The sequence below is a fragment of the Phaenicophaeus curvirostris genome, chromosome 6 (assembly GCF_032191515.1).
Source record: "Phaenicophaeus curvirostris isolate KB17595 chromosome 6, BPBGC_Pcur_1.0, whole genome shotgun sequence".
Classification (NCBI taxonomy): Eukaryota; Metazoa; Chordata; class Aves; order Cuculiformes; family Cuculidae; genus Phaenicophaeus; species Phaenicophaeus curvirostris.
The window spans coordinates 25491134-25509573 of NC_091397.1; the positions used below are offsets into that span (position 1 = coordinate 25491134).

General features: G+C 38.4%; 1 protein-coding gene across 2 annotated transcripts in view; it reads left to right on the forward strand.

Annotated features, from left to right (window-relative positions):
* Positions 1 to 18440, forward strand: part of VPS50 (VPS50 subunit of EARP/GARPII complex) — a 94971-nt gene that overhangs the window by 15240 nt on the left and 61291 nt on the right. For both annotated transcript variants that reach the window (XM_069859637.1, XM_069859638.1), the window contains exons 5-11: positions 1067 to 1120; positions 4969 to 5039; positions 5468 to 5585; positions 5666 to 5701; positions 8192 to 8274; positions 14765 to 14807; positions 17697 to 17795. In XM_069859637.1, the coding sequence (XP_069715738.1) occupies positions 1067 to 1120; positions 4969 to 5039; positions 5468 to 5585; positions 5666 to 5701; positions 8192 to 8274; positions 14765 to 14807; positions 17697 to 17795 (504 nt within the window). The remainder of the gene's footprint in view (positions 1 to 1066; positions 1121 to 4968; positions 5040 to 5467; positions 5586 to 5665; positions 5702 to 8191; positions 8275 to 14764; positions 14808 to 17696; positions 17796 to 18440) is intronic.

The following is an 18440-nucleotide window of genomic DNA, read 5'->3' on the forward strand; positions in this document are numbered from 1 at the left end:
TGAATAATATGGTATGGGAACTGAATGTATTAACTGTGGCATCTGGGGAGTACCTGCAAGTAAAATAACAGTAATAATCCTAGTTCATGTCTATAAATGAATAAATTGTACAGAAGTATAGTATTTGATCATTAACAATACATAGAGAATAAGTTCCTTCTAAGATTGCTTTTCCCAGAATCGGTGTATGAAATTTTGTAAAGTATTAGTGAGAAGCTGAGCAAATGAATATTCCACGTTTCTCACCAAGAGGTAGAAGGGAAGAAGCTCAAAACGGGTGTTGGTTTTCAGTTTTGTATTGGTGTTTTGGTTGGTTGGTTTCAGGTTTAAGGAGGTATGTGTTGGTGACCTAGTTTTGCAAGGAAATACACTCAAGGCTGAGACAGCTTCATTGACATATGCTAGATAATCCTAAAGTGTGTTATCAATGCCTTGGCCATTCTACCTGCCTGATGGGAACTGGCTGCGGCTAGGGGAGTAGTTTCGGTGCATGGCTGCTCCTGAAACATGTGAACTGGAAAGTGCATATGGCTAATGAGTAATAGGAGTGTGAACGAATGTGGGTTTCCAGGAAATATGACCTAGATTTGTCTTTCTTTTAGAAAAAAACAAAACAAAAACCAAACAAGAGCCCCCACAACCTGAACAAAAACTGTCAAAGCCAAAACTTTTAACAAGAAATGTGTGTCTGGTTCTTCATGGAAGATGTTTAACTTAAGCTTGTACTCTAGCAGTAGCACAAGCAGAATGTGAACATCTATAGTGTCCCATATTTCTGTTTTCTATTCTAGCATGTTCTCTAACAAGCAGAGAGGAAAGGGATTAATTTAAAAATGACCACTAATTCCTAGATGGAACTATAAACATGTTTCGTATCATGCTCCTAAGGAAAGCTGATAGTATATTTTTTGGGTTTTTTTACTTTGTTATGGCTTATTTATTAATAAACTTGAAAACTACAGAACCAAATGATACACAAGCACACACTTGTTATAGAACTTTAGTGGAGGAATTGCCTACTTAATTGAGATTGCTATGTGTCACATGTAATATTCTTCTCCTTAAGGTATCGAAGAAAGTTGCGGACTTGATTCTAGAAAAACAGCCTGCATATGTTCAGGTAAGGCAACTAACAGTCACTTTTAGAGAGTAAACCACTCCATTTGGTGCTGTTATAATGATGCTTTTCTTTCATTTGTGATTAAATCTGATATAATAATTTGTTAGCAGAGATGCCCTGCCTCCTTGGAACTAGCTGTCTATGTATGCTAAACCTGTATCTAAAGAGTGAAAAGAATCAAGGGTGTATTGAGCTGGAGGTCCTTGAAATGATAAGGCTTTGGCACATGACCATTTTAAGAAGCATTTCTGGAAATATGAATTCACGGGATTATAATGGATTTGAAAAGAAGCTTCTCTGGTGCCTGCAGTGCTACAGGCTAGGAGAAATCTGTCTAGAAAGCTGCCTGGAGGAGAAAGACCTGGGGATGTTGGTTGACAGCCGACTGAAGATGAGCCAGCAGTGTGCCCAGGTGGCCAAGAAGGCCAGTGGCATTTTGGCTTGTATCAGAAACGGTGTGACCAGCAGGTCCAGGGAGGTTATTCTCCCTCTGTACTCGGCACTGGTGAGACCGCTCCTCGAATCCTGTGTTCAGTTCTGGACCCCTCACCACAAGAAGGATGTTGAGGCTCTGGAGAGAGTCCAGAGAAGAGCGACAAAGCTGGTGAAAGGCCTGGAGAACAGAATCACAGAATCGTGGAATAACCAGGTTGGAAGAGACCCACCGGATCATCGAGTCCAACCGTTCCTATCAAACACTAAACCATGACCCTCAGCAGCTCATCCACCTGTGCCTTAAACACCTCCAGGGAAGGTGACACCTTCCTGGGCAGCCTGTTCTAGTGCCCAGTGACCCTTTCTGTGAAAAAATTTTTCCTGATGTCAAGCCTAAACCTCCCCTGGCGGAGCTTGAGGCCATTCCCTCTCGTCCTGTCCCCCGTCACTTGGGAGAAGAAGCCATCACCCTCCTCTCTACAATCTCCTTTCAGGTAGTTGTAGAAAGCAATAAGGTCTCCCCTCAGCCTCCTCTTCTCCAGGCTAAACAATCCCAGCTCTCTCAGCCGCTCCTCATAAGGCCTGTTCTGTTCTCCAGCCCCCTCACCAGCTTTGTTGTTCTTCTCTGGACTCGCTCCAGAGCCTCAACATCCTTCTTGTGATGAGGGGCTCAGAACTGAACACAGGATTCGAGGAGCGGTCTCACCAGTGCCGAGTACAGAGGGAGAATAACCTCCCTGGACCTGCTGGTCACACCGTTTCTGATACAAGCCAAGATGCCATTGGCCTTCTTGGCCACCTGGGCACACTGCTGGCTCATGTTCAGTCGGCTGTCAACCAACACCCCCAGGTCCCTCTCCTCCAGGCAGCTTTCTAGACAGACTTCTCCTAGTCTGTAGCACTAATGCCCCTATATATTTGCCCAGCTTTACCCGATTTTGTCTGATCACCCCAGGAAGCAACAGTGAGAATTCTGAAAAGTGAAAAATTGGGATTGCTGTTCAAAATATTCTGAGAAATATCCAGTGGTAGTGTTGGATAATTCTTTGTGTGTACAGTGCCTTGTCTAAGCATTGTCATACCAGTTATTATGGCAATTCTCATTTTGGTCAAGAATCTCCAGTTCCTCTGCCTCTCCAGTCCCTCTGCCTCTCCCTGTTCAATCCCTCTCTTCTTTGCATCCTGCTTCTCAGCTGAAAACACAGTTGCTGCAGACTAGGGCTTGTACCCTCTGGGTGTTAAGGAAAATTAGATGTCATTGAGCTGGAATTACTTTTTCATCCAGAGGGCACAACTTCCTCTTGTGCTCTGTTGCACTCAAGGCCCACACATCTAGCTTTTGTGACCTTGTGAGTGTTCCATCTGTGTTCTGCATTTTACTGGGTAGAAGGAGTGCTCCTGTCTGAAAGAAAATGAGGGGGGTGAGCATTGTGGGCGTCATCTCCTACAGTAGCTGGTGGAAAAAAGAAAACAACTGTAAGGGAAATATTATTTCAGTTTTATTTAAAGGAATCAGGTGGGGGGCTATTGCAGAAGGAGGCTGGGTCGGTGCTACAGTGGTCGAGTCTCCATAAGATCACATAGAGGGGGAATAGAAAATGTAATTAAGTGGTATCAAATCCTGGTATAATTTTGCTGTTGTGCAGGATTGATGATGCTGAGCGAGTGCTGCTTTTTCTGAATCCCGCAGCTTCACTTAAACTCCCACTCCCTCAATGCATAACAGTCCTGTGGAGAATGTGCCTCTTACATTTTTCTGTGTAATGATAATATTCTCACCCCAGAAACATTTTAGTGAGGTGTATGTGTTTTATACCAAGTTCTCTCAGATGTTCCCAAGAGACAGTTAAAAATCCATCATGCCAATAAGAATCTTTGAAAAATGTTTCTCAAATGCAGATTTGCCTGGTTAAGTCAGTAAGTCTTCAGTGTTACTTCTGGGCACTGGCTTTCATGGAGTTATTCTTGTCAGTAGACTTATCAGAGATTTGTGGTGGGCATCTTGGGACTCACTTTCCCACTGACTCATGAAATAAACTTCCTGATGTGCTGTGGTACTTCATAATGGCAGCTCCAGCTCAGTGTCCCATTACAATAACAGGTTATTAGAAGAAGAAAAAATGCTGTTGGCTGTCTCCTGGACACGTTTCCACAGTGCAAAGAGAAGTGTGAGGGTCATGTTTTGCACCCAGTTCCTAGTATGAATTACTGGCCTAAGAGGCACTATTATGGGTTTAAAGGGCATGGCACAGGTGGAAGGCGAGAGATTATAATTTCCCATTCTCCCTAGAAGGAAAGTCGTGCTTTAGGAACAGCTAATGAGTGGAAGATTGACTTTGAGAACAGCAAAAATGTATTCAGCCCTAAATGCTGGATTGAAGACTCCCTCTCTGGGGACCATTAGGTTACACTCTTTCCCTGAGCCTCCCCGTTCAGTCATGCTCAAAGCAGAGATCTTACAGAAGCTTTGCAAGAGGCAAGACTGGAATGGAGTTTCTCCTTATTGTATGCATTTCCTCATGAAAAAGGCAACAATGGGCTTTTGAATAGCTCTGACATTTGCAAGGTTTGGCTTCAGTGAGAAGCAGGTGCTCAGGAAATAATCGTTGAATTTGGTTTCTTAAGATGTTATGCATATCAGCAACTCAGCTGTCATTTTTCGCAAAGTGACATTACTAACATAAAGGAGGGACTGGGTCAGCTCTGTGGTTTGTGAGAATTACTTGTAACTTTGGAGACTGACCAGGAAGTGATCTTGAATTGAACTAAACTTTAAATTTGTTTTTATTTGTCATATCTTTAGAATCATACAGTTAATGTATGTTTTTAAAGGAGCTGAGATTATGCCAAGCACTTCACAAAGTCAGAATCAAGCTAAATTCAAGTCACCTGTGTTCAAGAGTATTTAGCTGAAATTCAACAGGATGCAATTAATGTTTATTATGGAGTGACATCAAATGCTTCTAAACAAGAAAATGCTGTGTGAAACAGAACTTTTTTTTTTTTTTTTGCTGCTTTCTGATGTATTAATGCTAATTAAACCCCGTGCTTCCGTCCCTAAAGCTTTAATCATCTTATTGTGGTGCACTCTTAGTATAGAGAATCTTTGGCTAAAGAATGTTTTTGGCTAAGGAATTCTTGTGTACAGCACATAAATATAGATGGTTCCACTGTAATGAAAAAGGATTTCAAGTATCTTTCTTCAAAAGAGAATTGTACTTTAGAATGTAAGTTTATATTCAGGTTACATTCCAGTACCTAGCCTATATAAAAAGTGATGAAACAAATAGCATATAAGGTAACCCAACAAAGTCATTATAGCATCTCAAGAGAAACCTATTAATCACTAGTCTTCTTGGATATGTAGCATGACTTTAACTTGTGTGTTTATTTGACCTGTTGTCTCTCTGTAGGAACTTGAGCGTATTACCTCATTGCAGGCTGGCCTTCAGTTAGCAGCTGTTATTTGCACAAACGGAAGAAGGTACCTTGCATAAATAATGGAAGAGATCAAAAGGGGGAAAACCTGTTTAAGAAGAAATCTAAATCCAGGAAGTTTGCTTGCCAATGTTATTTCCTGTTTATGTGCTAAATGGAATTAGCAATGTTAGTTAAAGATGCTGAAACAAATAGCAGCTGCTTTCTCTCTTGCAGCTCTCACTTTTTCAGCTGGGAGTTCTCTTTAAAACAGTAACCTGTTGAGAAATATGGTTGATCCAGGGACAAGTTCTGCAGAAGGGAAAACATGAGCTTCTTAGTAGCCTGTTGGTATCATCTTAGTTTCTGGGTTTCCTTAACAATGCTGAGAGTCTTATTTTCTAGCATGTAATTTGATGGATATGTTAGAATTTATTAGAAAGAAGTTTTATTTTACGTATTGCTGAAGATTGTGTTTATTTTTAACTTATGCAGACACTTGAATATAGCAAAGGAGGGCTTCACACAAACTAGTTTGGGGCTTCTTGCAAATCAAAGGAAACGACAGTTGCTTATTGGATTGCTAAAGTCTCTGAGAACAATAAAAACACTGGTAGGTACAGTTGTTTTTGTTCAATTGCAAAATGTTGTTCTTAATTTCTGTGTAGTAATCTTTTTTTTTTTTATTTTCAGCAAAGAACTGATGTGCGTTTGAGTGAGATGTTGGAGGTATGCCCATGCCAGACTATTATAGTTTGAAGCTATTCTAAGTCTACTTTTGTCAGTCACCTTAATTTTGTCCCTTCTTTCATTCGCTTTGCAAACAGGGTGTGAGTGTGTGCATGTGGTGAAATTATATTGTTATTCTTTTTTTAAACCTTGTGAGAAATACTTCGTATCAAATTAGATGGCCTCTGTGTCAGGGTGGGGTGAGTTGAGTATTTTCTGTCAAAGACTCAGTCCTGCATTTAGATCTGAGCACTGAGGCTTGACTTCGTTCATTAAGAGTGCTATAGAGTCTTCACTCCCCTCCCTACCTTTAATTTATGCTTCTTTCCTGGCCTTAGCTTGGTATTTGGAAGAAAAAAGAAGGTGAGCTTTAGCTGATTGTTGATATGCTGTGTCTTGATAAAGTAATTCCACTGGTATATCGCTGCTCAAATTTATGTATGGGCTCCCTACTTAGTATTTTATTTGTAAGTATAGTAAGTTCTCTCCTTATTCATTATGTCAGTTATAGAAAACATTGTACCATGCAGACCATGACACTGAAAATTCTACTGATACAGTGTATGTACTGCCTAAAAATTCAGTAGATACTGCACAGAGCAAAACCAACATCTTATCTTAAGGTGATTAAATTGTATGAAAGACAGTTTCAGGATTTTATTGACAACTATATTTTAATCATGTAGTGTAGCAATTTTAACTTGCTAGTTTGCTGGATATTTATAGGTAATAGTGCATGGAATGTCATTATGATAACCCCTAGTTACTAAATTTGGAAATTGAGTCTTAATAATTGTAGCTCTTAAGATTCTTTGAGTTTAACTCTTGGGTAATACACTTTGTGTCAGTGTACTTTGCTCTTCTTTATCAAGCAAGAAGGTATTAATTTACAGGGTTATTATTGTTAATTTAGATTACCTTCCGCTCATTAAGCCCTAAGCAATAATTAGCTTTTCATTTCTATCCTTTATTTTTTTTCAAAGGAAATCAGCTCTTCACTGTCTACTTATCCTGAGACAGAGGTGTGGGTGTTGCATGCACACACCGACCCTAATGTCTGGTTATCATAATCTGCCAGTGATTTTTAAACATTGAGGGCTGGGACTGCCCTTTCTGGCTGAGTGCAGTTTTAGAGCTGTGCTTAATGTCTGCCCCCAATCAGATGTTCCAGATGTTGGTTAATCTTTTTCCTTTACTGCATGAAGAACTTGAAAGCTTAGAATATGCATGAGCATTATTAGTAGGCATTCACAGAAGAACATTTAGATAGGGTTCCCAATTGAAGAACGACCAGACATGAAGCTATAGTACCTTACAGGGGTGAGGTGCACATGGAATATAGTAGTAATATATGTTATCCAAACAGGTTTTCTGCTTTGAGCTTTGTTAGACTTAATGGAGCAAGTACTGGGATGGAGAAGAATGCAAAGAGCTGTAAATACAGCAATCATTTTAGACCACTGTACTATTCTGTTTTGATCTAATGGATAATGTGAGTGGGGGGTTCTGTGGTTTTAGCTAAGCTTGATCTGCATTAGAATGCTGCGGTTAAAACCAATTTCATTTCAAAAACTCCTTTATGCTAAAAGATGAATATAAATTGCCCTTGCATTTTTACTCTTCAATCAATGACTTTGAGCTTTCAGAAGCATGTAATATAACGGATGTAATTAGGATAAAAGAGGGAAGCTCTTAACTATTAAAAAGGGTTTTCCTTCCTCCAAGAGCCTTTCTGGCCTTGTATCTAATAGAATACAAACTCCAAGGTCCTGTCTATGTTCTGTTAGCAAGATCCTGTTTTGTTTTGGGTTTTTTTTAATATGTATGTTTTGCCTCTGTTTTTGTTGTGGTGTCTTCTTGCACTTCCTGATTGATCTGTGTACCTATTTGATATTCTCCTTATAAATTAGGACAATGTCTCCATATTTTTTTTTCCTAAAGCATGTTGTTTTTTCCTGGAGGCTTTTATGAGCCAGTTGTCTTTAAATTACTTTCTAATAAGCCATAGAATGTGTCAAACAAAATAGTGTTTATTTGGGCATAGTGCAGGAGTGTCTCCCTTGTCTCTTTTTGGGTTTTGTAAACTATGGCAGCAGCCTGCCAGTGTCTGAAGTAAATTCTTTCCTTGCTCATTAAGAGATGGTATGGTATTAACAAAGATTTGAAAGTTAGCTGGGAAAATGTTAGTAGTTTTGTAATAAAAGCTTTCTGATACATTTTGTAGGAATGGGGAAGTAAACTAAACAGTAATTCTTTTGCATAAGGTTATGCAAAATGTTTTCACATTTGGTAACATGTCTGTAATTCTAAACTGCTTGCACATTAAGTTCTGCAGTAGAACTTCACTCATTTCCTTTAACTTTATTGTATAGAGGTAAAAGGGAAAATATTTTAGTTTTGATATTTTATACGTAAGCATGCAAGCAGTAATATGTGTTACAGTGTTTGCTTCAAAAGCCAAATTAGCTTTCCATTGTATTTTATCCTAAGGAAGAGGACTATCCAGGAGCTATTCAGCTGTGCTTAGAATGCCAGAAAGCTGCCAGCACTTTCAAACACTACAATTGTATAAGGTAAGGTGACTTTGGGCAGATTTCAGCTTCTGTGTGATTTTATTTGTGAGTAATATAAAACAGTGATCATTAAGTGTCGCTCTCTAAAGCAGCTTTGAATTGAAATTTAATTTTCTGCTTAGAAAAGTAAAATTGATGCATTTATAAAAGAAGCATAAGCATCCTCAGTAGTTTCCCCCTTCACTGTACCACTATTAACCACTCTTCTGAATCATTACACTATATAATCTGTGTTTGTTTTGTAATTGTTGTAGTATGTTGGCAGGAAAAGTTTAAACTAAAACTGAATTATAAATGTGCTGTAACCTGCAGCCTAGAGACACCTGAGCTACTTTTTTAATAAGCAAATTTATATTCTAGAATTAATTTACATACAGCTTCATGGCTTGTGGAGGATAACTTTACTCTGATTCTTGGCAATAAAATTAGCAAGTGCAGAGCTGCTTCATGCTGTCTTGGAGAAGTTGCCTTCAGAACCAGAACTAATCCAAATATCTGCAGTTCCTGGCTTAGCGAAAGTTGACATTTCCACTGCTTTTTAGAAAGATAAAAAAAATAATGTGTAAGCATTAAATTGAAAGTCATAACGGATATAACAATAAAGAGTAAAAAATAAAGAGTAAATAAAGAGTGAATTTTGACGTTTCATCCACCAAGAAGATCATTAGATTTGCGTTTTGTGTTATTTTTAATTAGAATTGTAAATTTGTGGGTAAAATTCAGGCATTACTTGATCTCCTGTCAGAACACTGACTAACACAGAAGGACCAAAACGTATGAAAACAAATGCTTTACTTCCCTCTGTCCTCTAAATGTGTGCTTTGTTGCAACTTCAGAGCAATTACCCATAATCCTGGTTTTCAATTTCGATTCTGCTTTTGAAGTATAGTTGTTTCAGAATCTGAAGATGCACCAAAAAAGTGTAGAAATTGTATCTGGAAATAAGCCCTTCTCTGTTCTGAAGTCAGATTTCAAAGCTGCTTTTTGCTTTCTTTTTATTCCATGTAACTTGTGTGTAGCTATAAAATGACTGTACAGCCAACATATATTAAAATTTGGAATCCCTCCCTTATATAGTAGCAAATGAAAAATATTCTTTATTTATCTGAGTGAAGAAAAATGACCATGATTTCCCTTCAGTTGTTGAGAAGCAGCATGACTCCTGAATATCTTTTGCTCTGCTTGGCTCTTGCTCTGTAAGATAGATCTTGCAGTCTTCCATACCTGTCTTGTCTATACTGTTCTGTAAACTCTCCCTAGTATTTACTGCTCTTTCAGATGCTCTGTGTCTCCAAACATTAATTTAAATGATTTTGCATATCCACTGCATTTTTTTCTTTTGGAGAAATTAGCAACATTTATACAGCTTGAAAATACAAGTCAACTTCTTAGAAACTTACAGTGCTGCTCTGGAAAACCTTGCTCTTTTGAGATGTTTAATTACACAATTTCTTTGACTTAAATTCTGTTTTGTGTAAATGATATAAAAGTTTCTGTTTAATGTTGAATCAATTCAAGCTTGTATTGCAGCTTCAAAGTTTGTCTCCACTACAATACATCCAGTATAGCAAAATTTGGAACTTAAACTAACAGTTCATGTTTTTGCCATTTGAAATATTTAACTGCAAAGGTCATACTATCTTAAATCTGATAGCATACTGACGAGATAACTGACAAATAGCTGTAAGGATTTACTTTGTTGTTGCCCTTAAAAAGATATCCTTGTATCCAAGAAGACAGTTTCTTGAAAGAAAGGGTGATAACAGAAAACAGCACCACTCCTTCTTTATTCTGAGACTTTTTTTTGAGCTTATTTAAGTTAGTGTAGTGAGAGCAGAAGGATGTTTTAGCTCTAAATCTCAGCCCCAGTACATGCATTTTGGCGTCTGTGCACTGTTTTACTTTCAGAAGTCTATGGGAATATGTAATAAACGGAATAACATTCCACTAGCAGGGGTCTGGAATAAATGACCAAATGGATGTTTTTGCATTTCTGTTTAGAACTGCAGAAAAGGACAGCTAGTCAAGAAAACAGACATATGCTAGTATTTATAATGTGCCTATGTGAAGCTACACCTCTGTACTTTACCATGACATTTTCACAGTATCCTGTTGTCTTCTGTCCACGTGACAAGAATCGGTACCTTCCTCTGTACAATCATTCTTCACATTTTTCTTGTTTGCTGGTGATAGGAAGTGGGTGTAGTTCTTAAACAGCAGGGTATTTAAACCTTTCTATGAAGCTTATAATTTTTCTATTTTGATGTATACATAATCTGAAGAGGTAAGCACTTTAGCTTCCCTCCTAAGACTTCCTTGGTTTTGGGAGTGGCTGTTCATCCGCCTTTCAAATAATCAGCTGAATGTCTATTCTTTTTCTTTTCTCTTGTCTTCTTTCTAGGGAATGCTTGCATTATGCGATTAGTTTTTGTTTAAAAATATAAGTAAAAATCTTCTGCATTCTGCTTCTCAATCATTTCTGATGTGAGTAGGCTCCCTTGAAAACTCTGAAGGAAAATGTACTGTTATATAATAGGATGATTCTGTCTGTTATATTTGGGTCAAAATGTTGCTTCTGTTTTATTGCAGTAATTTGCCTTCTAAAAATGTGACAATTTAGATTTGTATGGGCTGGGATGCAAAAAAAAAAAAGACTCCTAATAGATTTTTTTAATGAATGAAATGAATGCCTTGAATTAAATTCTCAGTTATGGTAAATGGGTTTTCATAATAATCATGCAGCCGTTATGTCCAAGCACTGCCTTTGTAATTCTGGCTTAGAAAATGCGTACAGACTTAGCTGGACACTGCATTTCCACATTTTCATTTCAATACTTCATCAAAGTTACTTTTCTTATGAAATTTAATGATCTTACATCTTTTCATAAAGTAGTCAGCGTAAATGTAGGCTGTATTCTTGCAAACACCTTCATATATCATGGCTTGGTTGAATAAACAAACTATGAATGTTTGTATTTAAAACTGGTGCTTGAACCCTTGGTTTAGTGGGAAGACAGCACTGTTACAGGAGTTGAATGGGTAAGAAACACATGGCAGTTTTACATTGGTTGTGTTTCATGTGGAAAAAGATGGTTTTTTTTTTTTTTTGAGTTCTGCCCCATCCTCCTCTCCCAAAAGGAAAGAAGTATATACTGTTCTGGTATGGCTCCTGTCTTGGGACATTTACTGGGAATTGTGACATAAGGGCTCAGGTCTCTGACCTGCCCAAGGCTCTTGTGTCAGCAGGTAATTGCAAGCTGAGGCTTGCCTGGCATTAAGAATAGTGGAATACAGGAACTAGTTTTCATGAAGTTTTGTGGTAGATACAAATGAAATCAGTCAAATGTGATCACCTGCAATAATCAAGAAATGCTTTTTGGAGCCTGGGAAGTCTTTCAGTGTGGATTGCAGTAGTTGGGCAAGTTCTTTGTGTGTATGAGCACGTAAGTTGTCTGGCTGAGGTGAAAAATCAATGTGTTTATTTACTTTAATTTGAAATATAAAGACATGCTAGATTAGCAGCACAGCATGTTCCTGACATTTATTTGAAAGGAATCATAGACTTGTATTTATATGGTACCTGCTACCTTTAGGGCCTTTGTAAATATTCATAGTATTTAAGCAGTACAGTTGCTTAATTTGTTCTGTCTGTGCAGAGACTACCTGTGCATTGCATCGTTTTCTGCTAATGTCAGCAGCTTCTATAATTTCAACTGGTTAATTTCAGTATGTGAACTTGTATATACACAGGAGGCGATGGTCTATGCTGTGTCTAGTTCTAAAGATGGAAAGGAGGAGTGATACTGTGCAGAGCAAGGTTCTTATTTTTGTTCTAATGTCTTCTTGATAGATAAAAGAGCTGAGTGACAGGAGATGCTCGTAAACTCCAGCAGGAGATGTAGTAACATGAAATTGTTGTGGAGGCTTTTCTCTTTGCAGGCTTGTCACATGTAGAGAAACAACAAAGAAATAATGGCTACGTGATTTAGTGTTTAATGCTAGTTATTTCTGATAAAATTTTTAATTTTTTTTCTATTTAGACCTATCTTTGGAGGGTATTTTATCCAGGTTATCTAACACAACTGAATCCTGCACTTGGGGCACAACAACCCTATGCAGTGCTACAGACTAGGAGAAGTCTGTCTAGAAAGCTGCCTGGAGGAGAGGGACCTGGGGGTGTTGGTTGACAGCCGACTGAACATGAGCCAGCAGTGTGCCCAGGTGGCCAAGGCGGCCAATGGCATCTTGGCTTGTATCAGAAACGGTGTGACCAGCAGGTCCAGGGAGGTTATTCTCCCTCTGTACTCGGCACTGGTGAGACCGCTCCTCGAATCCTGTGTTCAGTTCTGGGCCCCTCACCACAAGAAGGATGTTGAGACTCTGGAGCGAGTCCAGAGAAGAGCAGCAAAGCTGGTGAGGGGGCTGGAGAACAGGTCTTACGAGGAACGGCTGAGAGTGCTGGGGTTGTTTAGCCTGGAGAAGAGGAGGCTGAGGGGAGACCTCATTGCTCTCTATAACTACCTGAAAGGAGGTTGTAGAGAGGAGGGTGATGGCCTCTTCTCCCAAGTGACAGGGGACAGGACAAGAGGAAATGGCCTCAAGCTCCGCCAGGGGAGATTTAGGCTGGACATTAGGAAAATATTTTTCACAGAAAGGGTCATTGGGCACTGGAACAGGCTGCCCAGGGAGGTGGTTGATTCACCTTCCCTGGAGGTGTTTAAGGCACGGGTGGACGAGGTGCTGAGGGTCATGGTTTAGTGTTTGGTAGGAATGGTTGGACTCGATGACCCGGTGGGTCTCTTCCAACCTGGTTATTCTATTATTCTATGATTGTATGAATAAACAGGGGTCGTGGGTGTCTTATTTAAGTGGAGAGAACCAGGTAGGGAAGCTGGAATCTGTCTTTTGATAGTTAATATAGGACCCTTAGGAGAGGATTCAGAGTGCAGAAGTAAGCTGTCTAAAATCAGATATGGTGATTATCCCACAAACGCTATACATTCCCGCTTGAAGAGAAAGACTATCTTGTCTATTTTTTGGTTGCTTTGTCCCTTCCAAACAAAAACATAGCAGTCATATTTTGCATCTTATTCTTCTGACTGGTGTTCTGAAATTTTTAAAGCTGATTATTGGGAAGGAGCAATTGTGCCTTTCTTTGTCCCAAATAGTTTCTCTTACGGTAGCTATTTTTATTTATTTACCTATACCAAAAATAGCTCAGAGAAGCAAAATGATGGTCTCTAAAAATATTTTCTGAGACTTGTGTAAACTTAATTCCTTTTTTCCTATAATGTGTCTGTAAGGGGCTCCTGAGCAACAAGTGAAAGTTACTACACCATAGTTTGTAAAGGCACTGATAGCCCTAACCTTTCTGGTTATGTTCTGCTGTAGATCAGAGCACCACATCAAAACATTTAGAGCACATATTTCTTTGGAGATGGGAATGTCTTTGAATGCTTGGCTAAATCCTAGAAAGGTGGGGTCTTGTCTGGGCCACCTTAACACTGTTGCAGTGTAAACATTGGATAATGTGCTGCTGCAACAAATAATTTAATTTCAGGTGTTAGGAATACTGCAACTGCCTGCAACAATTGCCTTTCAGTAGTGACAGTAGTGTGCAATGCTAGTGTGACACAGTAAGGTTTATGATTTATTATAAAATTACTGCATTGTGGCTTGTTAGTAGGCAAATCCGAAGCACAAATACAGGCTGGGTGGAGAATGGATTGAGAGCAGCCCTGAAGAGGACTCTGAGGTGCTTGTGGAGGAGAAGCTCAACATTGAGCTGGCAACATGCGCTTGTAGCCCAGAAAGCCAACTGCATCCTGGGCTGCATCAAATGAAGCATGGCCAGCAGGTGGAGGGAGGTGTTATTTCCTCTCTACTCTGCTCTCCTGAGACCTCACCTGGAGTGCTGTGTTGGTGCTGAAGTCCTCAGCACAGGAAGGGCATAAATCTGTTAGACTGAGTCCAGAGGAGGCCATGCAGATGATCAGAGGGGTGGAGAACTTTCCATACTAGGACAGGCTGAGAGAGTTGGGCTTGTTTAGCCTATAGAAGAGAAGGCTTCAGGGAGACCTTGTAGCAGCCTTCCAGTACTTAAAGGGGGCCTACATGGAAGATGGGAAGGGGCTCTTAATCAGGGTGTGCAGGGATAGGACAGGGGATAATGATTTTAAGCTGAAAGAGTAGAGGTTTAGATGAGATATTAGGATATTATATTATTATATTATTATATTATTGCTGTGAGGGTGATGAGGCACAGGAACAGGTTGTCCAGGTTGGATGAGGCTTTGAGCAACTTGACCTAGTGGAAGGTGTCCCTGCCCACAGCAGGTGGGTTGGATCTAGATGATCTTTAAGGTCCCTTCCAACCCAAACCATTCTATGATTCTATAGAATAGGTTTTTTGGAAATGAGAAACTTGATGTGAAAAGTTACCATGGTCAGTAGTTTGATTTTTAAATATTTTTTTTTCTTTCATTAATAGTGAGTTGAATTCAAAACTGCAAGACACCTTGGAACAAATAGAGGTAAGAATTAATATATTGATGTTTAGTGTAAGTTAGTAGAGTTATAGAATGTGCACATTTCTTTCAAATACCAACTTTAGAATACTATAGTCATGGAGCCTTCTGTGTTGAGGTCAACTTAAATGCTGTACAATATGTTATCAAACTTATGAGCCCAGGTCACTAATTGTGCCTACTTTGAGTGAGTAATAGTATGCTCCCTGTGTAGTCAGGATGCACGTTGGTTTTCAGTCCGTGAACTCCATTGAATTCTTTATAGACTACTTCTAAATAGTTGTGAAAAGTAAATTAGCAGCATGCAAATGGGTTTCTATAAGCTACATGAGAGATGACAGTTTCACTGGCAATTTTAGAGGTCAGCACTATGGAAACTGCCAGATAGTGCCAGTGCTAAGCCATAGGGAATAAGACTTGAAGAAATGGGAAAGAAGTGTATAAGATGGAAGATTAATTTAAGTTGATAAGTGGTATTGCAAAAGGAAGTTAATATAAAAGGGCAAGAGTCTTGCTGGAAAATGGTAGCAAAAAGTTCACTAACAATAGGAATTCTTTTAACTGCATTACTTGGTAATTTTGAGCTGGAACTTGGCAAGCTTTTGTAAGTCTACTAATATAGATATGAATATGTATATGTAGTACACGTAATGCCTATAGATGTATTTGTAATACATAGCAGGAAATTGCATTAGCTATCCTAGCAGCACTGTAAGCCTCTGGTCATGTGCTCTTTAGAAAGTCAGATTGGTGCATGTATTAGTACCTTGATATTTAATTCCCTGTACAATTAGAACTTAAATTTCCTTCAGTTATGCCTTTGTACTTTCACTTTCTTGCAAAGTCTTTTTTTTATTCTTTTACACTTTCACTGATATATACTCAGAGCATGGCTGGTTCAAAAGAGCTAATGAGATGGCTGTTTTTTTCTCATTCTCACATAGACCAGTCATTAAACTCATTTTTTTTTTAAGATCACTCAGCTTTCATTCCTATTGCTTTCATTTACATACCTCTTATTCCTTGTCAGCAAACACTGAAGTTGCTTAAAAGGACACATGTACCATGTTGGTTGTTGATAGCAATTCACAGGTAGCCAAATATTCATAGTCGAGGTTTTTATTTATTATTTGTGAATTTAATGAAATATCTTATTTCCTTCCTATGAAAGTATTTTATTTTCTCCTGGAATTATGTCTAATACAGATGCAAGCATGTAAGTCATCCTGAGTTTCATAGAATGTTCCTGTGAAATATGTGCTCTAGGTAATACAGAATCATATTCTGGTAGCTAATATTTTAATAATGAGTCTTCTGAATAGCTAAGTGCCTCTGCTAATGTCCTTTTTTTTTTTCTTCTTTCTTCTTGCAATCTAATTTTTAACGTTGATCTTACTTTTATACTATGTTACAAATGAAAGGCAAGGTGGCAATAGTGGAAGGAACCATTGAAAAATGCAGCTGAGAAGATTAATGTAGATTAATGTGTTCTGTGTTTAAGAGCTCTCTTCATGGGCAGTGTGATAATCCTTGTCTCTCTGTACCACTGTCCTACATGAAATAGGAGAAGGAAAACCATTTTTTAAAAATCTGTGTGGCTGAAATACCAGTTGCTGAGTAACCTTTAGAGGAGTTTGAAATCTTTAGGTTACTTGGCCTTTTACTATTTTGCTTAGGACAAAGTGCAGTATTTGTATTCAACTTTTGCTTTTTTGAGCTTAAAGAGAATATTGATCTACTTAAAACGAAAAAAAAAATCCAACAAAATAAAACATACAACCTCAGACCCAACAGCAACTCTGCCCTCTTCTCCCAGTCTCTAGGATTAAAATCCAAAAGTATTTTGTGGCTAATAAAGTGATCAATGATTTTTTTTCCCAGCAGAATAAGTAAAAGTACATGGGGACCAAACAACCATCTCCTGTGGTTTCTCTTTGCAAGAGCAAAACTACATTGCAACATCCTTAATAATAAGAATTGACATAGCTTTAGTGACTTGCAAGGAGAGAAGATATCTGCTAGCCATGTGTGTTATCATATGTTGTTGATTCCTGTTCTCTTTTCTTGCATTGTTGATTGAAAATAACTTATGTTAGGCTGTGTATCTCTGAATATATTACAGCGTCCGAGTAGGGATATTGTTATTAAGCTGCACTTGGAAGCTTTTAGTTAGTCATTAAGTATATGATTGTATTTAAGTTGGTTTTTTTTTTATTCTGCGTACATAATAGATGAACTTCATTTACTGCACTGTTGTGCAGTATGCTCAGACACAGCTCTGATGGCAGATGTAGTAATTGCGCGTGTGTGTCTGTGCACACACGCTTGCACTTTTTCTTCTCCTAAAGTACTGATCATTGCAGTGGTAGAGTACTCCATAAAATACTTTTTTCACAATGAGCTTTTAAGTGGACAGTGTTAATTCCATTTATTAGATGGCAGTCAAAGGGTTAATAAGTCTGTGATTGAATTGCTTGAGCTGAAACAACTAAGGTGGTTTTTCATTTTTTTCACCCAGATCTGAGTTTTTCTTGGGAGTAGGAGTAGATCAAGTTAGAAATCCTAGCTCTCCAATATTTGTGGTGCTAGACCTTCTCAAAGTAAACACCAATTTGAATTTCACTTCAGTATTTAATGTACTTTTTAGAGTGCTTGTTCTTGAAAACAGTGGAACTGTTTGGCTGACAGAAATTTCAGACTGAAGTGCTGCAGGTTGCAAGAAGTAGCATTTGAACACCTCAGAATAGTTCAATAACGTACAGTCCTGCCTATTGTATAAGAATAATTATTAGATTGTTTAAATAAACATCTTTTCCTCACTTGCTGTTCTTTAAATAAAGTATTATTTGGCCTGTTTATCTTAAGTATTTAACATTTTTTCCTTCATTTATATAGGAACAATTGGACGTAGCACTCTCCAAAATATGCAAGAACTTTGATATTAGTCATTATACAAAGGTTCAGCAGGCTTACAGGCTGCTTGGAAAAACGCAGGTTAGTATTCATCTTCTGAGTAAGTTACAAAGAAAAGCAGTGTAACAGCGTGAAGTTTTAAATACTGTGTTAGAAATTTAATTTCCTAATGCTGATGAATCTTGATGAGTATACAAAGGTTCATAATGCTCAGATAATTTAACAGTAATTGGTAAAGTTAAACTGTGTATTACTGTAACGTAGCCTTTTGGACAGGATATAACCCTAACGGTTCCATATTTCAGCTCAATTTATAATGCTACTTGTGTTATTCATTGTATTTGGGCTTTTGAGAAGTATTTTTTATAACTAGGTCCATGTGACTGAGTTGTGCACAACCTGTACCTTGTATGTGTGCATTCTTATTTTGTATTGTACTTGAATGTGACAGAAATGAAGATGTGAGGAGGTATTTTTTTTTGGCAACAAAACATGACACAGGGCGTGTCAAACCTATACTGTGGATGTGTGCTGAAAGTTATGTCTCTGTGTGCCTAGAGCCTTTTTTTCTGTGAACAGACATACGTGTAAATTCTCAGATAGGATATCGTTCTCCTCTGTTAGTGCACTGCCCTGAGGCTTAGAATGGTTTCTTTAGAAAGGCAGTGAACCCGTTTCCTTCTGAAACAGATACGAAGTGTGGCATGTCGCACCGAGATCCCATGG